The sequence below is a fragment of the Episyrphus balteatus genome, chromosome 2 (genome assembly GCF_945859705.1).
Source record: "Episyrphus balteatus chromosome 2, idEpiBalt1.1, whole genome shotgun sequence".
Classification (NCBI taxonomy): Eukaryota; Metazoa; Arthropoda; class Insecta; order Diptera; family Syrphidae; genus Episyrphus; species Episyrphus balteatus.
In genome coordinates, this window is record NC_079135.1 from 83,875,244 (window position 1) to 83,895,978 (window position 20,735).

General features: G+C 29.4%; 2 protein-coding genes across 2 annotated transcripts; both read right to left on the minus strand.

Moving 5' to 3' along the window:
- Nucleotides 1–7,204: 7,204 nt before the first annotated feature.
- Nucleotides 7,205–16,253, minus strand: LOC129912217 (voltage-gated potassium channel subunit beta-2-like). Its single transcript, XM_055990363.1, has 7 exons — nucleotides 15,838–16,253; nucleotides 12,947–13,017; nucleotides 11,912–12,230; nucleotides 9,430–9,557; nucleotides 8,981–9,327; nucleotides 8,704–8,904; nucleotides 7,205–8,581 (listed from the first exon to the last, which is right to left on the minus strand). The coding sequence occupies exons 1-7, from the start codon at nucleotides 16,014–16,016 to the stop codon at nucleotides 8,480–8,482; spliced, it is 1,347 nt and encodes a 448-aa protein (XP_055846338.1). The 5' UTR covers nucleotides 16,017–16,253; the 3' UTR covers nucleotides 7,205–8,479.
- LOC129909546 (probable protein kinase DDB_G0277539) lies at nucleotides 7,262–8,415 on the minus strand. Its single transcript, XM_055986620.1, has 2 exons — nucleotides 8,381–8,415; nucleotides 7,262–8,300 (listed from the first exon to the last, which is right to left on the minus strand). The coding sequence occupies exons 1-2, from the start codon at nucleotides 8,413–8,415 to the stop codon at nucleotides 7,262–7,264; spliced, it is 1,074 nt and encodes a 357-aa protein (XP_055842595.1).
- Nucleotides 16,254–20,735: the final 4,482 nt, after the last annotated feature.

Below are 20,735 nucleotides of genomic sequence, written 5' to 3' on the forward strand. Positions count from 1 at the left end.
TTGTTGTTGTTTTTTACTTTGCAAAGCTTAAAAAATATGAACAACTAATTTAAGAAAATTAATTTATCTAAATGCAAAAGCTAGTACAAACAATTAATTTATTATTTTTTTTTTATTTATTGATATATTTATCATGTGACTACAACATGATTTATGACGGACGGAAACTATTTAGGAGGAGAAAATTATAAAAAGCTTTAAGATTTTTTCACGAAAATGTTTTATAATGTATGTATTAGTTTTCAAAAATTAAATCCTGCGAATATATCAAATAGTTGACCATGAACGATTGATAAGTTCAAAGTTCCCCGGTTCAGATAATTTAAGAAAAATCGAAGTTCATGATTGCAAATAAAAAAACAAGAAGTAAACTTATCCGCAGTTTTTTTTTGACATTATCGAGTCAGTGCCTTCGTTGACCAAACCTCCTAGTTACAATGTTTATAAATAATGATTTTAAACAGAGGTTAACTAATAAAAATTTCATTCATAACAATCTACGATTTTATTTGAAATTGTTTTGATTTTCGTAATTATCTTTGTACATACATAATACATGTGTAGGTATATAGCACAAACAGCATAAAATTTAAGTGAATTGGGAATGCCTAGTCCTGCCATTAATTCGGTTACAAATAAAAAATGCGTTAAAAAGAATAAACAAGTAATCCAGTTAAATAAGGGTTTAACCTCGGAATGAATGTTAGTAGAAATTTTTTTTGCTCAATATCTTTCTTTTGCCATTCTATAACATATCTCAAAAGTCTAGAAAAATCTCATGTCCGCTTGTCGCGATTTCAAGGTCATATCGCGAAATGGAGATTTTCAAAATTAGCAAAAATAGGCTATGGTAGTATATACACATATGATACATGATTTCAAGGTATTTTTTAATGCTGATTCCAAAAAATCTAAAATCAAGACAATCTGACGTCTCTGGAAAAAGTTATACCTGTTTTTCATCTGTCAACTCATATTATTATAACAGTTGCAAACTTACTGCCGAAAAACCCTTAAAAGTTATGGTAGATGAACCAAACTTTGCATGAAGATTTTAGAATCCATCATTATTTAAAATCAAAACAATCCCTTACAAAAAATATATATACCTACGATATAATGGTATTTTTTGATGGAGGGGCAAATTTTAGGATATGCACTAAAGAAGATTCTTGTTCATCTTAAGAATAAGTGCAAATAGGCTAATTTTTTCATTTTAATATTTGTTTGGATATTCTTTAACTACCCTCAAAAATCTAAAAATATCTCATGTCCGCAAGTCCTAATTTTCTTGATTTGAAAATAAGGTGCAGATTTTAAAAAATTAATAAGAAAAGTTTAAATTTTTATATGTATACCAACATAAGCGACATGATTTAAAGGTATTTGTTAACACTTATTCCAACAAAACTCACAAACAAGTCAACCTGACCATCCCTGAAAAGTAATGCACCTTATTCATGTTGATCTGACACAAATATCTGAAGTGTAGTTTTCCAATTTTTTAAAATCTGCACCTTATTTTCAAACCAAGAAAATTAGGACTTGCGGACATGAGATTTTTTTAGATTTTTGAGGGTAGTTAAAGAATATCCAAACAAAGATTAAAATGAAAAAATTAGCCTATTTGCACTTATTCCTAAGATGAACAAGAATCTTCTTTAGTGCATATCCTAAAATTTGCCCCTCCATCAAAAAATACCATTATTTCGTAGGTATATGTATATATTTTTTGTAATGGATTGTTTTGATTTTTAATAAGGGTTGGGGTCAAAATTCTGCCGGGGTCAAAATTCTTTTGTCAAAATTCTGCTTTCAAATTTCTGCTTTACAAAATTCTGCTTTCAAAATTCTGCTTTTCAAAATTCTGTTTTTCAAAATTCTGTTTTTCAAAATTCTGATTTTCAAAATTCTGTTTTTCAAAATTCTGCAAAAAATTAAAAAAAGGTTTGGAAAATGTTAAAAAGCGCGCGCTTTTTAACATTTTCCAAACCTTTTTTTAATTTTTTGCAAAATTCTGTAAAATCATCTTCTTGATAAATTGTCTACTTATTTGATTACTTTCCTACATAATTTGTCATTCTTTGAATGCATATTAATTTTTGTTTTAATACTAAACATTTCCGAAAATAATTCAAATTTTTTTTTATTTATCAAATAAAGATGAATAATCAAAAATTTGAATAAGAAAAGGAATATTTTGTATCAAACAACATCGGTTCCAATAAGTTATAGATTTTATTCAAAAGAAAGTCAGTCTATGCATTTAAAAAAATATTTCCGACACTTAAACAAAACAAATTAGGAAAGTACCAATGTTGAATTACATTAATGAGGTGTATTTTTCTTTAGTCAGCCAGCACATATGCTATAAAAAAAAACAGAATTGGCAGAATTTTTTTCTTTAAGTATAATACTGGCAGAATTTTGAAAAGCAGAATTTTAAAAAGCAGAATTTTGAAAAGCAGAATAGAAAAAAAGCAGAATTTTGAAAAACAGAATTTTCGTTAAAAAAGCAGAATTTTGAAAAGCAGAATTTTGAAGCCAGAATTTTGACCCGATCCCTTTTAATAATGATGGATTTTAAAATTTTCATGCTAAATTTGGTTCATCTACCATAGCTTTTAAGGGTTTTTCGGCAGTAAGTTTGCAACTGTTATAATAATATGAGTTGACAGATGAAAAACAGGTATAACTTTTTCCAGAGACGTCAGATTGTCTTGATTTTAAATTTTTTGGAATCAGCATTAAAAAATACCTTGAAATCATGTATCATATGTGTATATAATACCATAGCCTATTTTTGCTAATTTTGAAAATCTCCATTTCGCGATTTGACCTTGAAATCGCGACAAGCGGAAATGAGATTTTTCTAGACTTTTGAGATATGTTTTAGAATGGCAAAAGGAAGATATTGAGCAAAAAAAATTTCTACTAACATTCATTCCGAGATTTACCCCTTTTTTCTCCTTATTTTACTGTATTAAAGGTAATATTTTGAATTCAACTATCGTTGGTCAAAATATTGGTTAAAATATTCTTTACAGAAGAAAAACTTGTCCCTAGCTTTAAAGAAATCCGTGTGTGTTGAACCGTGTGTCATAATCATATAACTATATTGCAGCAAGCACTGTATCTTTTGATCTGTTTCCCATTGCTTCGGTTAATAGTTTCTTAAGAGACTGCAAATTCCTGCGTGAAGCCAGTTCATGCCCTTAATTGAATCTGGGCTTCTTAAGTTGCTACTTGACTTATTCTGTTGTAAAAAAAAAAATGCAAAATTGAACCTTGAACCTTTTGGAAGGAAACTGAGTCCTTGATCATGAAAAAATCTTTCGGCGTCAACAATGATATTGGTTAAAGATGATATCCGCGTTGTAATATTTTAAGCATGTTTTGATATCCAATAAACTATCTCACTTCATTCGTTAAAAACGCATTTAAGATATTCTCATATATGTTAACAGAATAGTTCTTTTAAGATGTAACGTTCTCGCTTCTAAAATAAACTTGCGTGTTCATCCTATTCATGAAAGATTAAGCCCCACTTCTCAATGGAAAAGAGATTCATTTAACCTGTGTAATAATAATCTTAGACTCCAGTCTAAATAAATTAAACAAAAACATTTAACTATAGCCGTATTTTAGTACTAAGGTTAGTAGAATTTTACTAGGAAAACAACATCAAACGATTGCTAAGGATAATCAAGAATATTTGTTGTTTTTTCTCCTTATAATTTTTGTTTATCACGTGTCAGGTTTCACTGTTTCCTTCGCATCGGTTTCTCTTTTGCAGCATTATTTTGAACTGTTTTAAAGGTAGGACGACTCAGCGTAAAACAAAAAAAATGCGATAAACTAACATTCTTAAAACCCCAAGCCCACGAAATACTTTGCATAATTCAAATATTCTTTGCACCCATTCGAAAATTTTGTTAGCACATTTTTTCAAACTTTTTCAAGCAATTACCGCGATTTTATTTTCTTGTTTGCTTTCCTCCCTATTAACTTACCTCAAGCTGAAACCAAATGGCTTCTTAAAGGACATGCTGTCGAAAAAATAATGGTCTTATTGGTCTTTTGAGCTATGGTTAATTGAAAAGGTGTAATAGATCTTATTGCCATTGTAGGTATGTTCGTGATGTGAATTCATCCATTTCTGTTAACAAATCACACACTGGTCTTATAGCAAATTTTACATTCATTATGATATTTCTCTCCAACTATTATAATTTCATCCTAAGTTGTCTTTCATTATTAAAAAAAAAAAAAGTTGTTACTGAACTCAGGTTTTTTGTAAACGCGTAGTTAAGTTTTAATCTATAAATTAATGTGGCCCAATTTCCTATACCTTTAAGTCGCACTCTTGTTTACAAAAAAAAAAGAATGTTTGACAATCATGGCGCAGATATACAAAAACACGTAAAATCCGTTTTGAGCATAATTGTGTGTCGCTCATAATCTTCAGTTTTGATATCTATATTTTTTTTTTTTTTGGATTTGATATATTTTTTTTAAATTTCAGTTTTACTCATCCCTTGACGTATTGATATAACTTTTTTCTGATTTTTGTTACTTCACAATATTATTAATATTAAATCACAGTCCGTATGTGAGAGAGATTTGTTGTATCATTTTATTAGTTTATTTATAAACAAGAATATTATTCAATAGATTTTCATGTTTTTTTTGTTTCACTAAGTTTTTTTTTTTTTTTTTTTAATTTTAAAAGATATTTTTTTTTTTTAATATAAGTATGTTTTTAAATTAAAAAACTATATCTAGAATATTGAAAATGAGAAAAAAGCTTCTTTACAATGATTTTTTATTTTATTATTATTTTCTTTATTTTTTTTTTAACAATTAAAGATTTATTTTAGATTATAATGATGATAAGTAATCATAGTTTTTTTTTGTTTTTTTTTTATTCAAAAAGGCAATTACGATTTCAAATATTTTTGTATCTGCTTGTTAAATTATTTTGCTTTGAATTTATGTATTGTTTTTTTTTTAATTCTTAGTGAAATTTGATTTCGAATGTTTATAATTTTTTTTTTATATAATATATTTTGAGTAAATAATGTTTGCTTTAATTTTTTTGTTTTTTTATATAAAAAATATTATTTGTCATCTTACAAGTTTTTTGTTTTTTTTTTTTTTTGTTTTTAATTTTCGATTCTATTAGAAATCATTCTACAAATATTTTTTTATCATAATAACGTCGGCATGCAGCAAATCAATTTTGTTTTTTTAAATTTGTCGTTAACGTTGTGATAAGATCGAAAGTATCTTTCGAAATCTCATTTCGACGATAACTTTGATTTAATTTTATGTTTTTGTTGTTTTTAGAAAATTCAGCGTATTTAACTGTGTTGTTAGAAACTAAATACGACTAACACCAACTCACTTTAAACAAGCAGATCCATGTTTTATCAGCTGGAAGAGGGTTGTGAGAGCAAAGTAGGTTTCATGAACATTGATTTCATAAGAAAAAGAAATAGCATACAAAAGCGATAGATATTAGGTAAATTAGAGAAGAGTTTTTGTAGGAAAAAAATAGGAAGAAAAGAAAACAAAAAACCTAAAGGGAATCAGCTGAAAATATTAATATGCCCTGGTGAGGTTGTCGCGTCATCGTTAAAGAGATTCCTAATATCAAAATCTTGATTGCTTTTGGAGAACATCTAGTTAAGCATAGACAAATTTCATCTCTACTGGAAGTTTCAATTAAAACCATCCCAATTGTAAATTGTATTACATCACATAGTGTTAAAATCCCGCTTTCAGATAAAATGGGAAGCATTTAAATTTCCTTCCAAATTAATTGGCGCAAGAATGTGTTATTCTGAATTCGTCTCAAAATTATTTTCCAGGGATCCAAAATTTAATAAAGTTATACCAAAATGTATTCCCAGATAACCCTGTAAAGTGACAATCTAATTCCACTAGAATGTTAAGTCGTGATATTAATAAATTCCAAGAAAAACTTATGACCTTAAGTAAAGTCAGTCAGTTGGGCTGACAGTTAGTCGATTTAACGTTGCACTTAGAGGAATGCAGAGCCATTGTTATCTTGGGGCTTAAGGACCCTACGTATGAAATACATCTATGATATTGTTCTTGGATCATACAAGCCGTCAGAGGTGTGTATGTTTTATTAACAGGTGTTAATAAAAAGACGGGATATTCTTAAGAGTTTCTGTAACTGACAATAACCTGGTATCGAAATCATTGAGAGTAACATACAGATTAGTGATACCTTCATCACAAATGTTTTTAGAGTTTGTATCCCTGTTTCTTAAAACTCCATAGATACCTTTCGACTCTCAGACCGTTAAGAGCAAAGGGTGTTTCAATGACTGGCATGAAGTGTACAAAGATTTGGTATGGAGTATGAGAGACGCGTCTGGTTTAATATGTGCATGTTTCCATTTTCCTACCCTTCTTGAGCTGTCCTCCTTTTTCCAGGCCTGAAGAACTAATACTTTTTAAGTGCTCACAATGTTTTACCGTTCAGAGCCATATTCCCTAACCAGGCCCAAAGGTGCAAAAGCTCTATGCAACGTCTGGTATATGGTTGGGATTTGAAGGTTTAACGAAGAAAAAAACAACAAAAATAATAAAAAATTATTAAAATTATTTTTATTTTAAGTGGAGCGATTGAATATAATTCAATTTTAAAGTTCAAGTGACCTCAACTCCAAAGCGTTTCGCCCAGGTACGACAGTGGGCTCATCAGTTAAATGGGCCCACTGCCGTACTTGAACTTTGAAATTGAGTTTTACTTTCAATTCAATCATTAGAAAAATGTACAGGAGCTACTTTTTGAAATGATTAGCGATATAAACTTGACATACTGGAGTTATTAACTAAAAATATAAATATTCACTCAGGTGACTTTGGCGTAGAACTGTCTAAATAAATGTATTAGACCTTTCGTTCTCAGGTTCTATTTTAAGCCTATGTTTCGACAACAATTAATGCCTTTCCGGAAATAGGATTATTTTTATGCGACAAACAATTAAAATGATACTTCCTAAAGTCGTATAACTTTTGCTCCGGGATGCAATCTTGAAATCGTATGGTAACAGTTGGGATTTTCCTACTCGCCCCTTTTAAATAAAGTTTGAAGTAAAAAAAAAGAAGAAAGATCTCTTATTTTAGCAAAAGGTGCTGATTCTAAAACAAAATAAGAATTCAAAGATTTAAGACAGTCAATCCGTGTTCAATCTTTAATGTTTTCAATGCCATCTCACGCAATCTAACAAGCTATGCTTGTTCGACGACCTCCCCCTCCTCGCCCACCACCACCACCTCCACCACGTGGCAGTCCACCATGAGAAACACTTCTACCAATTCGGCTACTGGACTCACTGCCTTTGCGTTCTCGAGCTTTTCGTAACAGATCCGATGTGCTAGGACGTCGACTCGAACTAGCACTACTGCCTGCACTGCTTCGCTTGCACATTATATCAGACGTAGATGAACGTCTTATATTACCCGAAATTGGTATCGGTGACAAAAAATATGGTGAACTACCTTGAGAAATGGACATATCAAATTGGTTTATTTGCAACAAGTTTGCACTCGAACGATTATCTTCGCTATTACGTCTCGATGAGTATGGTGATTGAGGATAATCAAGAAGAAGATTCTCGGATTCCTCAATGTCCACTTCCTCAACTCTAAGATATGGTGGCGTTCGATTATGAGCTGCCACAGGGTTGTTATGCCCATTATTACCGTTTGTGTGAGTTTCGGAACGTTGTTGTGTATGTTGGTGGTGGACTGCTGTTTCGGGTGTATTTTTTGAATGGCGTAAGCCCGAATACAAAGATTTGATGTGAAAATCAAAGGATCTGAAGTTAAGCAAGGACTTCTTGGCCTTAGTCATATTGGATCTTTCATCGTAACCTTGAATGTTACTTATATTGATTGTTGTATCTTTAGCCGACTGATGATGATGACTTGCTGCTGCTGCTGTTGCTGTTGTTGTTGATGTCTCATTATTATTGCCTCCATTTGTCTGATTGCTTTGGTTATAAGAATTGTTATTGTTTAAAGAATCTATTTGAATTGGTAAACTATCTAAGCGATTCTCATTGTTTATTAAATTTAATAAATTGCTATTTGAATTTGAAGAAGAACCTTTAAAAAGTGAAGAACGTTGTTGTTGTTGTTGATGCTGCTGCTGCTGCTGCAGTTGTTGAATTTGTAGTTGTTGTTGTTGTAGAGTTATTAAATCTGGCTTGTTACTAACGGTTGTTATTATTGTTGTACTACTTAAGCTAGTTTTGCTACTTATCGGTTTCAAAAATTTATTATCGTTATCTAAAGACTCCTTTCGTCACTGAATAGTGCAGAAACCCTGCTTTGATGCATCTTTCGGATCAGCTTCCTCGCAGAATTCTTCATCTTTTGGTGACTCTGCCCCACAGGCGCCACTTATACTAGGTGGCCCCTGAGGGCAGGCTGATTGTCACCGAAGCGCCAAGGTTGATATCATTGGCGGCCGAACCGGTTTATTTTCGAGAATTCTTTCTAATTCAAGCATTACACTAGTTGACAATCGTGGTAATAGCTGGAAATAAAAAGGGAATAAGGGGTATATTTTAGTACAGAAACTTTATATAGCTTTAATCCATAACAGATTTATATTTTAAAGGGAATCTTTTTAGAGAATTTTTAACAGTATTAAAATACCTGTAGTGACTGCAGACTTTGATGCAACTGCTCAGCAGAGGTCGCACCCAACAATAAGCATTGAACTGGTTCATGCTTTAGCGACCATGCAATCGATAGCTGAGTAGGGCTACATCCAAGTTTTTCAGCCAATGCCGATAGATCTCTTAATCTGTCACAATGTCTGCGTCCCTCCTCCAAACGGTCCTTATTCCAACTTCCCTAAAATAAGAACAATAAAATTCAAACTCAAATATCAAGGATATGGAACCAAAAATAATTGTTTGATAAGTCTTACATTACGATTAACCTCATCTTCGGTCCAAGAGTAACTGTGACTTTTTGTTTTAAACGATCCTTTCGGGAACAAAATCTTTTCACCATTTTGCGTGTCACTTAATGCCATCGACAATGGTCCCCATGCCATAAGGCCAACACCAATTTTATTATACATCTCGGGCAAATAAAGTTCACATTTTTCACGACAGAACATATGATACTCAGATTGTTCGACAATCGGAGCGATACAATTAAATTGACGGCAATTGGAATAGGCTTCCATAATTTCCACATGGGACCAACGAGCCGTGCCCCAATACATGGCCCAGCCTTCCTGGATGACATATGTCATGGCACGAACAACCTCTGTTAAAAGTTAAGAGAAAAAATATTTTTTTTTATATTTTATTGAAATTTTTTATCATCACTGAAGTGTGTAAAAGAGGAAATTTAAAAAAAAATATTTACCCTCCATTGGACACATCGCATCGGCTTTGTGGATAATCACAATGTCAATATATGCTAATTGTAATCGCTGCAAACTGGCCTTGACGCACTCTATAATGTGCTTTCTTGATAGACCTCTCTCTTCTGATCTGTAAAAAAAATTAAATAAAAATATGTTTTTATTTTCCGGTTTAAATAAATTATATATTATTTAAGATAAAATAATTGAAAATTGTATGTTGTCTGACAATTCGACAATATGCGCTCAAATTTTGATGTTTTGGGTAGGTAGGAACAGCAATCGCTTTGGTATCAGGGAAGGAAGACCTAGTGTAGTGAGTGCAGTTTTTGTAGTTTCATAATTATTGCAAAAAAAAAAAAACAGATTTGTATATCAATCTCCAAATCGGTTACAAAAATCATGTCAGCTGACGAAAGTAAACTGTTTGCTTTAAATCTGCAATTTAGAAATTTGGTGTCATAAAAATTTGAAAATTCCCAGGATCAGCTCTTAATGAATCTCGTTGTAGAATTAGCTTTGTTGATTATGTTGTCATAATGGGCAAGGAAATTAAGTTGGTTATCACAAGTGACTCCTTAATCGCGAATGGATGTTATAATTGAGACTTGTTCATCATTTAGTCGGTAGAAAGCAAAATTGTTTTAACCCTTTCGAACCCAAGCTATGAAAATCAATATTAAAAAATGTTTTTTCAGTATTATCGTATCAAAAACATCACAACTAAGAAATATGAATAGCAAAAAGTTATTTTCCAAAATAATAAATAGCAAAAATAATGTGTTACTCTCATGTTGCATGTAAGTAACATGCACTGCCTATGACCACCAAAAAAAGTCGGACAACTGAGAAAATAATTTTTTATGGAACAATAATATATGCTACTTCTTCTAAGCCAAAAAGCAAAACACTTTCTGGATTAACTTTTTTTATATCTTTTTTTCAAAATTATGTCCATATATAAAAAAAAATTTTTTTGCAAAAAAAAAAGAAAAAATGTGAAATTCAGTTCCTTTTTCGATAAAAAATAAATTAAAGGTATGATATTTGACTAAATTTTTTAATAATCCAGTAACTAGGCATCATTATCTTTCAATTGAGCCATCGAAACCTAAAAAAATATTTATTGTAATATTTTTTACGAATTTTTAAAAATATGTTACATGAGAGTAACGCTGGGTCCGAAAGGGTTAAATCCATTTTCTACCCAAAATTAACTAATAATGCAGTTTTATTAATTTGAGGGTGCTGTTACCGAATTTGAAAAGCGTTTTTGTCTGAAAATTTTCTTCAGCAGATAATACAATTTAATGGGACACTGAAGTCCACTTTTTATTTAAGGAAAGTCCGTACATCTACATGTATAGGAATTGTTCTATGTTCAATTTTGGATTTTTAAAAATATTAAAAAATAGTATGTACCTATTAACTAATAAAGTAAGTTTGTATGGTTTATTATAAAAAAAATAACTGGAATAATTAAGGACGAGCTTGAGAGTTCGGCAATCGGCCCATACTTTTTTTTTTTTATGAATAGGTATAATGAATTGTTTTCAAATTTTGGAAACATGTCACAGGATATCGACATTTTTTCAAACAAAGCAAACAGTGGTTGGGATATTATTGAGATAGGAGGTCCGAAGAGAAATCATCAATGTCAATTTTAGTGTTTAGGAAAAATGCGTGACCAATGAAATAGGCGAGATTATTGGCAATAGTTATTGGTTCAGACGATAAGAAATTTTAGTGATTCAATTTGAAAGGCTAAGCATATAATTTTGTCATCGAAATAATGAATTGTAAAAATGTATTGAACTTTAGTGACATCACATCAAACAAGTTTTCCATTCATGGCCCAAGTTATCCTGGTTTACAGTATTGTAAAGCCTAGACACTTATTTTTTAAGTCCAAATTATTCTCATCTCGAACTGCTTTAAGTTTGCAAATCATGGTTTGTTTCGAGTAGATGTGAACTTGATGATATGAAACTGAGTTTTGTAAAAAATGGAATACAGAATATGAGCGAAAACTTTGAGTTTTATTTATTCAAATTATGAACGTACCGTTGCAGCTTTTTTCGCATCAAAATATTTTATTGTTTATTTGTTAATTTAATTTTGTTAGTGTTCTTACTTTTATATTTTTTTACGAATATTTCGCTTAGTTAAGCTAAAGGCACCGGCTGTAACATTTCAAAGTTTGTTTGTTTAAGAGCTATAAAGAAGAGATTCCATTGTTTCATTTTATTTACCTTTGGTTAGAGTGGAAATGCATGGACCAATTTAAATTGAACATTCAAGATAAGTAAGCATAATTTTTTTTTTAAATTGGAAACATATGCGATATAAAACCGAATAATAATTTTATATACCTGTGCTAGGGTATTTTTTTATTTTTACCATTACAGGGAACAGGGTTTAATTCATTTAACCTTCTTTTGTTTTCAAACAAACCCAACTTAATTTATATTTTTGAACACTCACTTTGTACTCCAATAAACTTTTGTTGTAATCACATAAGCTGTCCTCTTCCAACCGGTCCTTTGAAGTATTTTACCAATTTCCGTTTCCGAATGCGCTTCAGATATATCAAATAAATTTATGCCGCTTTCAATGGCAAGCTTAAGTATTGATTCGGCCTGTTCATCACTGACCCCGGGTGAAAAGACTGGCCACGTGCCCAGACCCACATTTGAGACACGTAGACCGCTCTTTCCAAGGTTTTTGTACCGCAAACCCGGTGTCGGAGTTGAACCATGACGTAATGGTAATGCTGAATTCGATCCCAAACTTATTGAACGGCCTAAATATTAAATAAAAGATGTTTTCAATAAGTTTTGCCAATAGGACTTATTATTTTTTTTTTCGTGTAAACAAGCTTATATTGCAAGGTGATGGTGCCGGTATCTAGTTTATTTCATTCATTCACAATAAACCGAATTGGCAAAAAGCTAGATCATTTTGAAAATCCAAAAGTGAAATTTTTATTAAAGTAGATGAGTTTGTGAGAAGGGTTATGAAAAATGATTGCGATTATAAAATGAAAACTTCGCAAAACAATTTTTATTATTTAGCAAAATGTGGGTCATTCATTTTTTTTTCTCAATCAAATACAATTTTTCTTATTTTCAAATGTTTTTTTGCCGAATTTTTTGATTCAGAAAAAAAGTTTCTACTTAGTTTAAAAAAAAGTCCTTTCACATAAGAATGCGAAAGTACGAGCACTCAAAGTAAAAAAAAATCACAGTTGAATTTTCAAGATTGCCAATTGCCAATAAGATTTTTGTGTTAAGATATTGTTTTTTTTTTTTTTTTTCTTTTTTCTAAAAGGATTCCATTACATTATACACATACAAAAGCGTGTTAGATCAAAATAGAGCGCAAATAAAAAATAAAAACATTACTAAATAAGATTAAATTAGACTAAACAAAAAAAAAAAAAATTAACAATCGATCCAAAAATCTACTCTAAGTATTGCGATATTATCTCCATTTTTTTGTGTGAAAATTTAAAGATACCGAAATCAAGATGACCTCCCGTACCACTGAACTCCTCCATGCAATCTAATGACGCTATTGGGGCCCGGCACCTGAAATGACAAAAAAATTTAATTTTGTTTGTAATTAAAAAGTCGATACAACGTTTTTATCTAAAAAAAAATAAACAAAATTAAAATAATTATTGCCAACAGCTGTCCTTATTGGGGCAATTAAAAATGATTTTATCCATAGCTTGGATTATTCGACACGTAGGACAAATTATTATCCAGCACCAGGTGAATTAATCCAAAAAAGGGAGACAAAAACAAACCACTAAGTTAACAAAATGGTATGCACACCTGTTACCTTTATTTCGTTGTGTGTGTGTTTGGAATTAAATTGGAATGTTTTTTTTTTTTGTTTTTTTTTTTTGTTTTTTTTTTTTTTAAGAAAAGTTACTTTGATAAATGTTTTCATAATTTATTTAAATTAAAACAGGACACAAGACACTATGGGTTTTTTTTGTGGTTATGAAGATATTAGTCCAAACGTCGATTGTTGATTGTTAAGAATTTAATCTGACAATCATTCAAGGTACACAATATCATTTTGGCAAGATAAAGTTCATAATAGAAAATTATGTAACTATTTCTATTGAGGTAGTTTTATAGTGTAGTATAACTAAAGCAAATTATATGTATCTGATTTTTTTTGGGTAGAACATATCGGCAATTTACTTATCATTTTAAAAATTGCCACTGTTGCCATGTTGTTTTTTTTTATATCAAAATTAGTTAACATTTTTTATTTCAAAAATTTTGTTTTAAAATCATTGATTAAATGTTGTCATAAAATTGCTTAAGGTTATTTAAATGGGTTTGGAAGACAATTTTCGGTTAAAAATTCTGTTGTAGGTTTTAGTTTGAAATTGTTCAATACAAAAAAATAGTTTTTAATACATAATAATGGTTTCATGACTTAGTTTTTAAATATTTTTTTTTTTATTAATTTCAAATATTTTTGTTAAAAAGTTCTTATTTTTAACACAGAAAACATTAAAATGCAATGAAAAAAAAAATCATTTGGTAAACTTTTTTATGATAAAAAAAAATTAAAAATCTAAATTTGTACTAACTTGAAGGCGCTTTGTGTTTTTGCGAATTAATATGTATGAATTATTGACAAAATTTGATCGACAAAAAAATTGCGAAAGACAAAATAATAGAGATAATAAAATCACCATTATTATATTTATGATAAATAATAAGTTTCAGAAAAGTTTTGTTTCATTTTGAAGAAATAAGAAAGAAAATACCTAAAATAATAAAAAAGAAAAATAACATAAAAATAAAAGAAAACTTAACGTTTAACAGAACAGCCATATTAAATTTTAAGGAATCTTGTATTGGATTTAGAAATGTAATACATTCAAAGTATTAGATTTAGCCCTGATTTTTCAATCGGCAGTTAGACTATCAGAAGAATAAATATCAATATAAAAAAAAATTTTATTGCTAGGAATAAGCTCTAACTGAGGTTTATCTGACTATTGAAAAATTAGCCTTAAATATTTTTTTAACGTTGGCTCACATGTAACGCAGCGAAAGCGAGTACCTGTTCAACAATGCAAAACAAACGTTATTTCATTGATTTCCTTTTGTATTTATAAAGTCTGTTTTTTTTTTCTATAAAATTACTTGATGAATTGTAGGAATCATTTTGGTTTATGTTGTTTATTTTATAAATTCAATATACAGTTCACTCTCTCTAGGTTGAATTTCCTCGAAGCGGAATTCCCCTCTAAATTGAATTTTTTCACAATTTGAAATGAAAACGTTTGAAGAAAAGGATTATAATAATTCCTTCTACTCGAATTTTCCTCCAACTCAAATAAATTTTCGACTCCCGTGAAAATTTGACTTAAAAGGAGTTGACTGTACTCTGCTTATTGTTTAACAAATCAGAGACTGTCATATTTTGAACTTGAACTGTCAAATAATAAATTGAACTTGTTTCATTTTTGTTTACTATTCATTATTTTTTAATGAACTAAGAAACTTCATCATTTATTGTATAACTATATACATTATATTATATTATTATACCTTGTTTAATCCTTAAAGATTTTTTAAGTTAATTTATATTTTACGCAAAACTTAAAAAATATCTCTACAAATAGTAAAGTATCACTGGATAATTAAATTTAACTCTTGCGCAAATTTTAACTTTATGTAAATAATAATCACTAATGTGTATAACGTATTTTAAGTTAAAAAGTCCCCATCATTTCCTTTGAGGAATAAAAAACCCCATTAGTATGTGATGCGCTCAGGAAGGACAATCAGGGTGAACAATTTAAAATGTAAATTGACTGAAAGTGTTGCCTCTATACAACAACAACAACAACTGTAAAGTAAGCAGATAATGAAGTGTTGATATTTCCACAAAATACGCCAGAAATATGCTGTGTGATATGTGAGACTAATTGTGCCCGATTTGCATTTTAATCGAATTTTTCAATTAGTAGTGCATTTTTTGTATTCTGCTGAAAACATAAATTTGCATCGTAATCAATCTTATTTTATTGAAATTTATTTTAATTGGAAAATAATTTCACTGGATGTTTATATCGATGGCATTTTATTGGTTTTATTTTAAATAGAGTTGCAAATTAGAATTTTTGAATTAAGATAATGCAGTAATTTGCAGGATTGGAAATAATTAAGAGCGCAGACAGAATATTTGTTTTCATTTGTAGGTATGATTTTTTTTTTAACTTTGACAAAATTAAAAAAAGAAATAAGTAGAAAAACTTTTTTCATAAAAAGTCTGACCTTCGAAGTAGTATTTTTGAATAGATTTCAATAACTAATTAGAATCAACCACCCGTACCAAATTTAAAAAAAAATCCTTAAAAAAACCAACATTACCTGTAAATAGTGACAGGATTCGATTCCTCACTTGTGTTATCCATGTTATTGTTATTGTCATTATTGACAACACCTGCAGCTGCTATAGCAATTGTAGATGCGGTTGCAGTTGTTGGAGTCGATACTGTGGTCGTACTACCGGTCGCTATTCCTCCAATATTGTACAACACCAAGGACATTTTGCTTTTCAAGCCAACTATACATCCAAACAGGCAGTAGACTGGGTTTTTATATTTGCGTTGAACCGTTTTGTTATTGTTTTTTTTTATTTTTTGTATAAAATGTTTTTGTTTTTTTTTTGTTTGTTATTTATGTAAATTTTAAAATTAATTTATTTTTATTTTATATAGCAGTTTTTGTAGAAGTATCGAAAATTATTTTTTAGTTGAAAAACGCGTTTTGTAGAAAATGCTTAGTTTTTAAAATATTTGTATTAACTATGTGACGGATGTTTAATTTTTTTTTTTTTTTTTTGGTTTTAATAATTGTTTATTTTTTTATATTATATTAAATAAGTTATATTTTAATAGATTTTTTTTTTTATATATTTTGCTAAGAATTTCTTTTTAAGTTAAGGCGAAATAGTAGGTCGCTAGGAAAATTAAAAACAAAAAATGTTGGTAACCAGAATTGAATATAATTTTTCACAAAACTGGTGTAGACCCACAATGACTATTTTAACGAAGTTTTATTTTTTTTGTTTAATTTTAAATTAATTGATATTTTGTTGCTGCACATTCTCTTGAGAAATTAAAACAAAAAGCAAATACATAATCGCACATCGTGTTTTCAATATTCCAAACATTGTTTGGAAATTTAATTAAAATTGAAATTATAACAAAGAGAACAATCAAAATCCAATAAATATCCCTACAAAAAAAAAATACACTTTGTACCACCCACAAAGAAAGTCTTTATAAAATGATGAAAGCCCCTCATGTGAAATAAAACAATGGATATGGTGAAAAGAGAAAAAAACAAAAACAAAAACAAAAATTGAATAATAAAATTAAATCCATTCATATAAAGCCGATGTTATTATGTCATTGCAATACACTTTTGCTCAATCTTCTTTGATGCGGTATTTTTCATTATTTCCACACAAAATTGACAAGTTGCCATTTGTGTTGACATATATTTGCTAAGGGTTTAAGTGTCATAATCTTTGAATAATAAATATGATTGTACAAGTACACTTTGCATTAAAACAAAAAAGATTTGCAAGATTTGTTTTTATTAGGTTAGATTTTTTTCATTGTTTTAGATACTTAGGAGCATGTGTATAGGATTATGATTATCCTTCAAATGATGAAAAGACGATTAGGGAAAAAGAGACTTTCAAATAATGAAAGAAATGTAGAACAGAAATATGACGTTTCCTGAGGTCAAAACGGCGGCGAACCCACACGCAACACGTGGAGGTTTAAGGTAGAGCAGTAAAGTGGAAGGGTTGGAAATCATGACTGTCGTCGAAAATGATAAAGATGGAGAAACAAATATAGATTAAGGGGTTGTCAAGTAATCACCATATATTTAATGTAACTGACAGACCTATCCACCAGAGTTTAAAAGTTTAAAAATATAATTGGTATGCCATTTTGTAGAAATCACTAATCAACATCTAAAAACAAAATTTAAAAAAAATTCAATGTCCCGTTTTCAAAAAATTGATTTTTCAAAAAAAAATTTTCAAAATTTTTTTAAAAATCCAAAAATTATTTTTTTCAAAAAATCCGATTTGAAAAAAGCGGTCCTATGGCAGGTACCGTTAATAATGATTTTGCAAAAAAAAATTTTTCTTCGAAAGATAGATCTTGTTAAAAAACTAACACTTGAATTTTTTTTAACAAAATCGTTGGAGCCGTTTTCGTGAAATTAAACTTTTCCGAAATTTTTGTATGACAGGTACCGTTATTTTTGGTCCAAAAAAATTAATTCCAAAAACCCCACTGGAGAGCCTCCAAAAACTGCTACATAGCAAGTTTGGAGTCAATCGGTCCATCCGTTTAGGCTCTAGTTCCTTATACAGACAGACTGACAGACTGACAGACTGACAGACAGACGGACAGACGGACTTCCGGGACCCACTTTTTTGGCATTGTCTATCATCGTAATGTCATGGAAAAATGTTATCTCAACTTTTTTTTTTTGTACGAATGCATAACTTGATATATCGCTGGCTGAGAATTATAAGGGTGTATTTCATACAAAATAAAAAAAATGAGTTTTATACACCAAAATTTTCGTAATTTCAACGGCTTTTAGATAAAATTAAAAAAAAAATTAGAAAAAAATTAATGGCGACGGCACAGGTTAAAAAGACATACAACTTTCATGATTTCACATATATGTATTAATATAATAAGGTTCTATGTTATTCAAATTGCAACATAGAACCTTTTTACTGATTTTTTCAAACGAAAAAATACATTGATTTAAGTTACATAGAACTTTTTTACGCAAATTTTTCAAAATGAAATCTTATGGAAATGATCTTTTTTCTAACTAAAGTAAAAATAAAAGATCTTTTGATGTTTTTGCTGGTATTGAACAACAGGGATGGAGTCGGCTAACTTGATAGTCAATAAACGACAGTCAAAAACGACGTTTTTGCTCCATAATTCATCGTTTTTGACTATCAACCATCGTTTATCAAGTTAGCGGACGGGCTTTTGCTTAGCAACAAAGAATTTTTTGTTTCTCGTTCTGTACTCTTTAAACCAAAAAAATTGTACTATCCAACCTTAACTTTTGCAATAATTCATAACCTAGATATTCTTACATCATACTTAAATTAAAATAATGTTCTTTGTGTGCCAAGAATTGGAAGTGATTTTTTGAAAACTTTTTTTTCATAATCGAGTTTGGGAATTTCATAGTTCGTATTAATAAACCAAAAGTTAAAGAAAAACACATAGATTCCTTAACTTTAAATAAAAGAAGTCACCTTAGTACCCAAAAAAAAAAAAAACAAAAAATTAACTAATTTTTAGTGGTATTTGGAAAATTCAGTATTTTTTTTTCAAAGGTCAAGATTTTACTCTACTAACCGTAGTGAACTCTTCGTTATTCATCTTTACAATTATATTAGTTTATTTCTATTAAAAGTTTCATCGAATAAATCTTTTTTCTAACTTGAAGCAAATTTACTTACGTTATACATGGAGACAAATAACCAACTTAGAATCAAGATGATACTCCTCTAAAATCCAATCCTCTTAAATTAATAAGATTTCTAATAAAAATAAGTAAAATTTGTTTAACCATTTTTAAAATCAAAGTGAACTTCATTTTAATAAAAATTTTCTTCTTAAGAAAATTTAAGTGTAGATACCTGCTAAGATTGAAATGATTTTTCATTAATTTTATGTACTTATTAAAATAAAAAGATTAAACAAACTTTTTGGCATAAATTTTGTACCGTAGATGATTGTTTTAAGACGACTGTCTTTCTGGCAAAAAAGCATGCAAAAATCCGATTGATTTAATACAAATTCTAAATGATTTTAGCATGTCTTTTTTCTGTGTACCTAATTCAACAAAAGTAGGAATTGTTGTTTTCTATAAATGGAACAACGTGATTTGTGGTATTTTGTTCTGTTATTTAAAATAGATTTTGACTGTTTTGTGCAAAACTTGAATAAAATTAAATTAAATCAAAGCATATTTCACGATGAAGTCACTTTTTTTCATATAAAATGAATTTATTACATGTAAGCTCTTTATAACTATAAGGTTCTATGTTGAACATAGAACCTTTTTCAAATTTGTTTACAAATTTTTTCATAAAAAGGTTCTATGTCATTTTTTAAAAATGCTCATAGAATCCTTTTTTGTGGTGAAATTAATGTTTTTTTCATGGTTTTATGATTTTTTTTAGGGTCCTTTATAAGATTGCATCAATACTTTACTGCTATGGGGCATTTCACGTGAAACCAGCAGCTAAAAATGTGGTGGGTCGTCAAATTTGTTCATATTTGGTATATGTATTCCTTAATCGAATTAAAAAATACATCTGGAAGGATTTTGAATTTTAAGCCTTGATAGCGGAGTTATGGGCTTCTAAAGTTTTGGAAAACTCTGGGAAGAGTTTATTTGAAAAATTTATATAAATTAAACGAAGGGGTAAAAAAATTATTTTAATGATGGATTATACGCAAAATTAGACGTGCTTTTCAAATATGAAATCTAAACCGGAAATAGATTTATTTTTTCGACAGAAAACCGGAAGTTGGCACTTCAAATCCAAATTTAAGAAACTTCGACCATTTTGATATTTTTTTAAATAGTCTTAAAATAAAGCTTATACAATTTAGAAACTACATGCCAAGTTTCAGAGTGGGATATCAAGCCGTTTAGAAGATACATAGGTTTTAGTGAGGGGTCTTCGTGCATGTAAAACCGGAAGTACCCAGTTTTCTCTGCTCTGACCCAGCAGTTTGTACCACCCCCAAATTTTTTTTGCCCATTCGATAGAGCATTGGCTGAATATCATTATCCTGATTTTTCGCACTCGCGAAATTCACCTTTCAGCTGCCATCTTGGATTTTAGTTTTTGCTGAATATCTCGATTTCTATTTATCCTACATAAAAGTTGTGTATGCAAGAAACGTAGGAAATTCAATTTCGCGTCTTTATGTTAAGAGAACTTTTTCGATATTCCTAATATTAAAAAAGTTGCAAGCCAAAAAAGAAAAAAAAAAACGAAAAAAATGACAATTTTAAAGTTTTGAGCACTTTTTATCAAAATTATGAAAAAACCTTCCGAGGAAAGATTATTCCTTAAAATTCTCTACAACTCTCCTATAAAACTTTTTTTTGTAACGCTATAAACACAAACGTTATTAAACTTTTTTTGTTAAAAAATGCTCTTTTTTGTTTGTGTTTTTATCTTTACT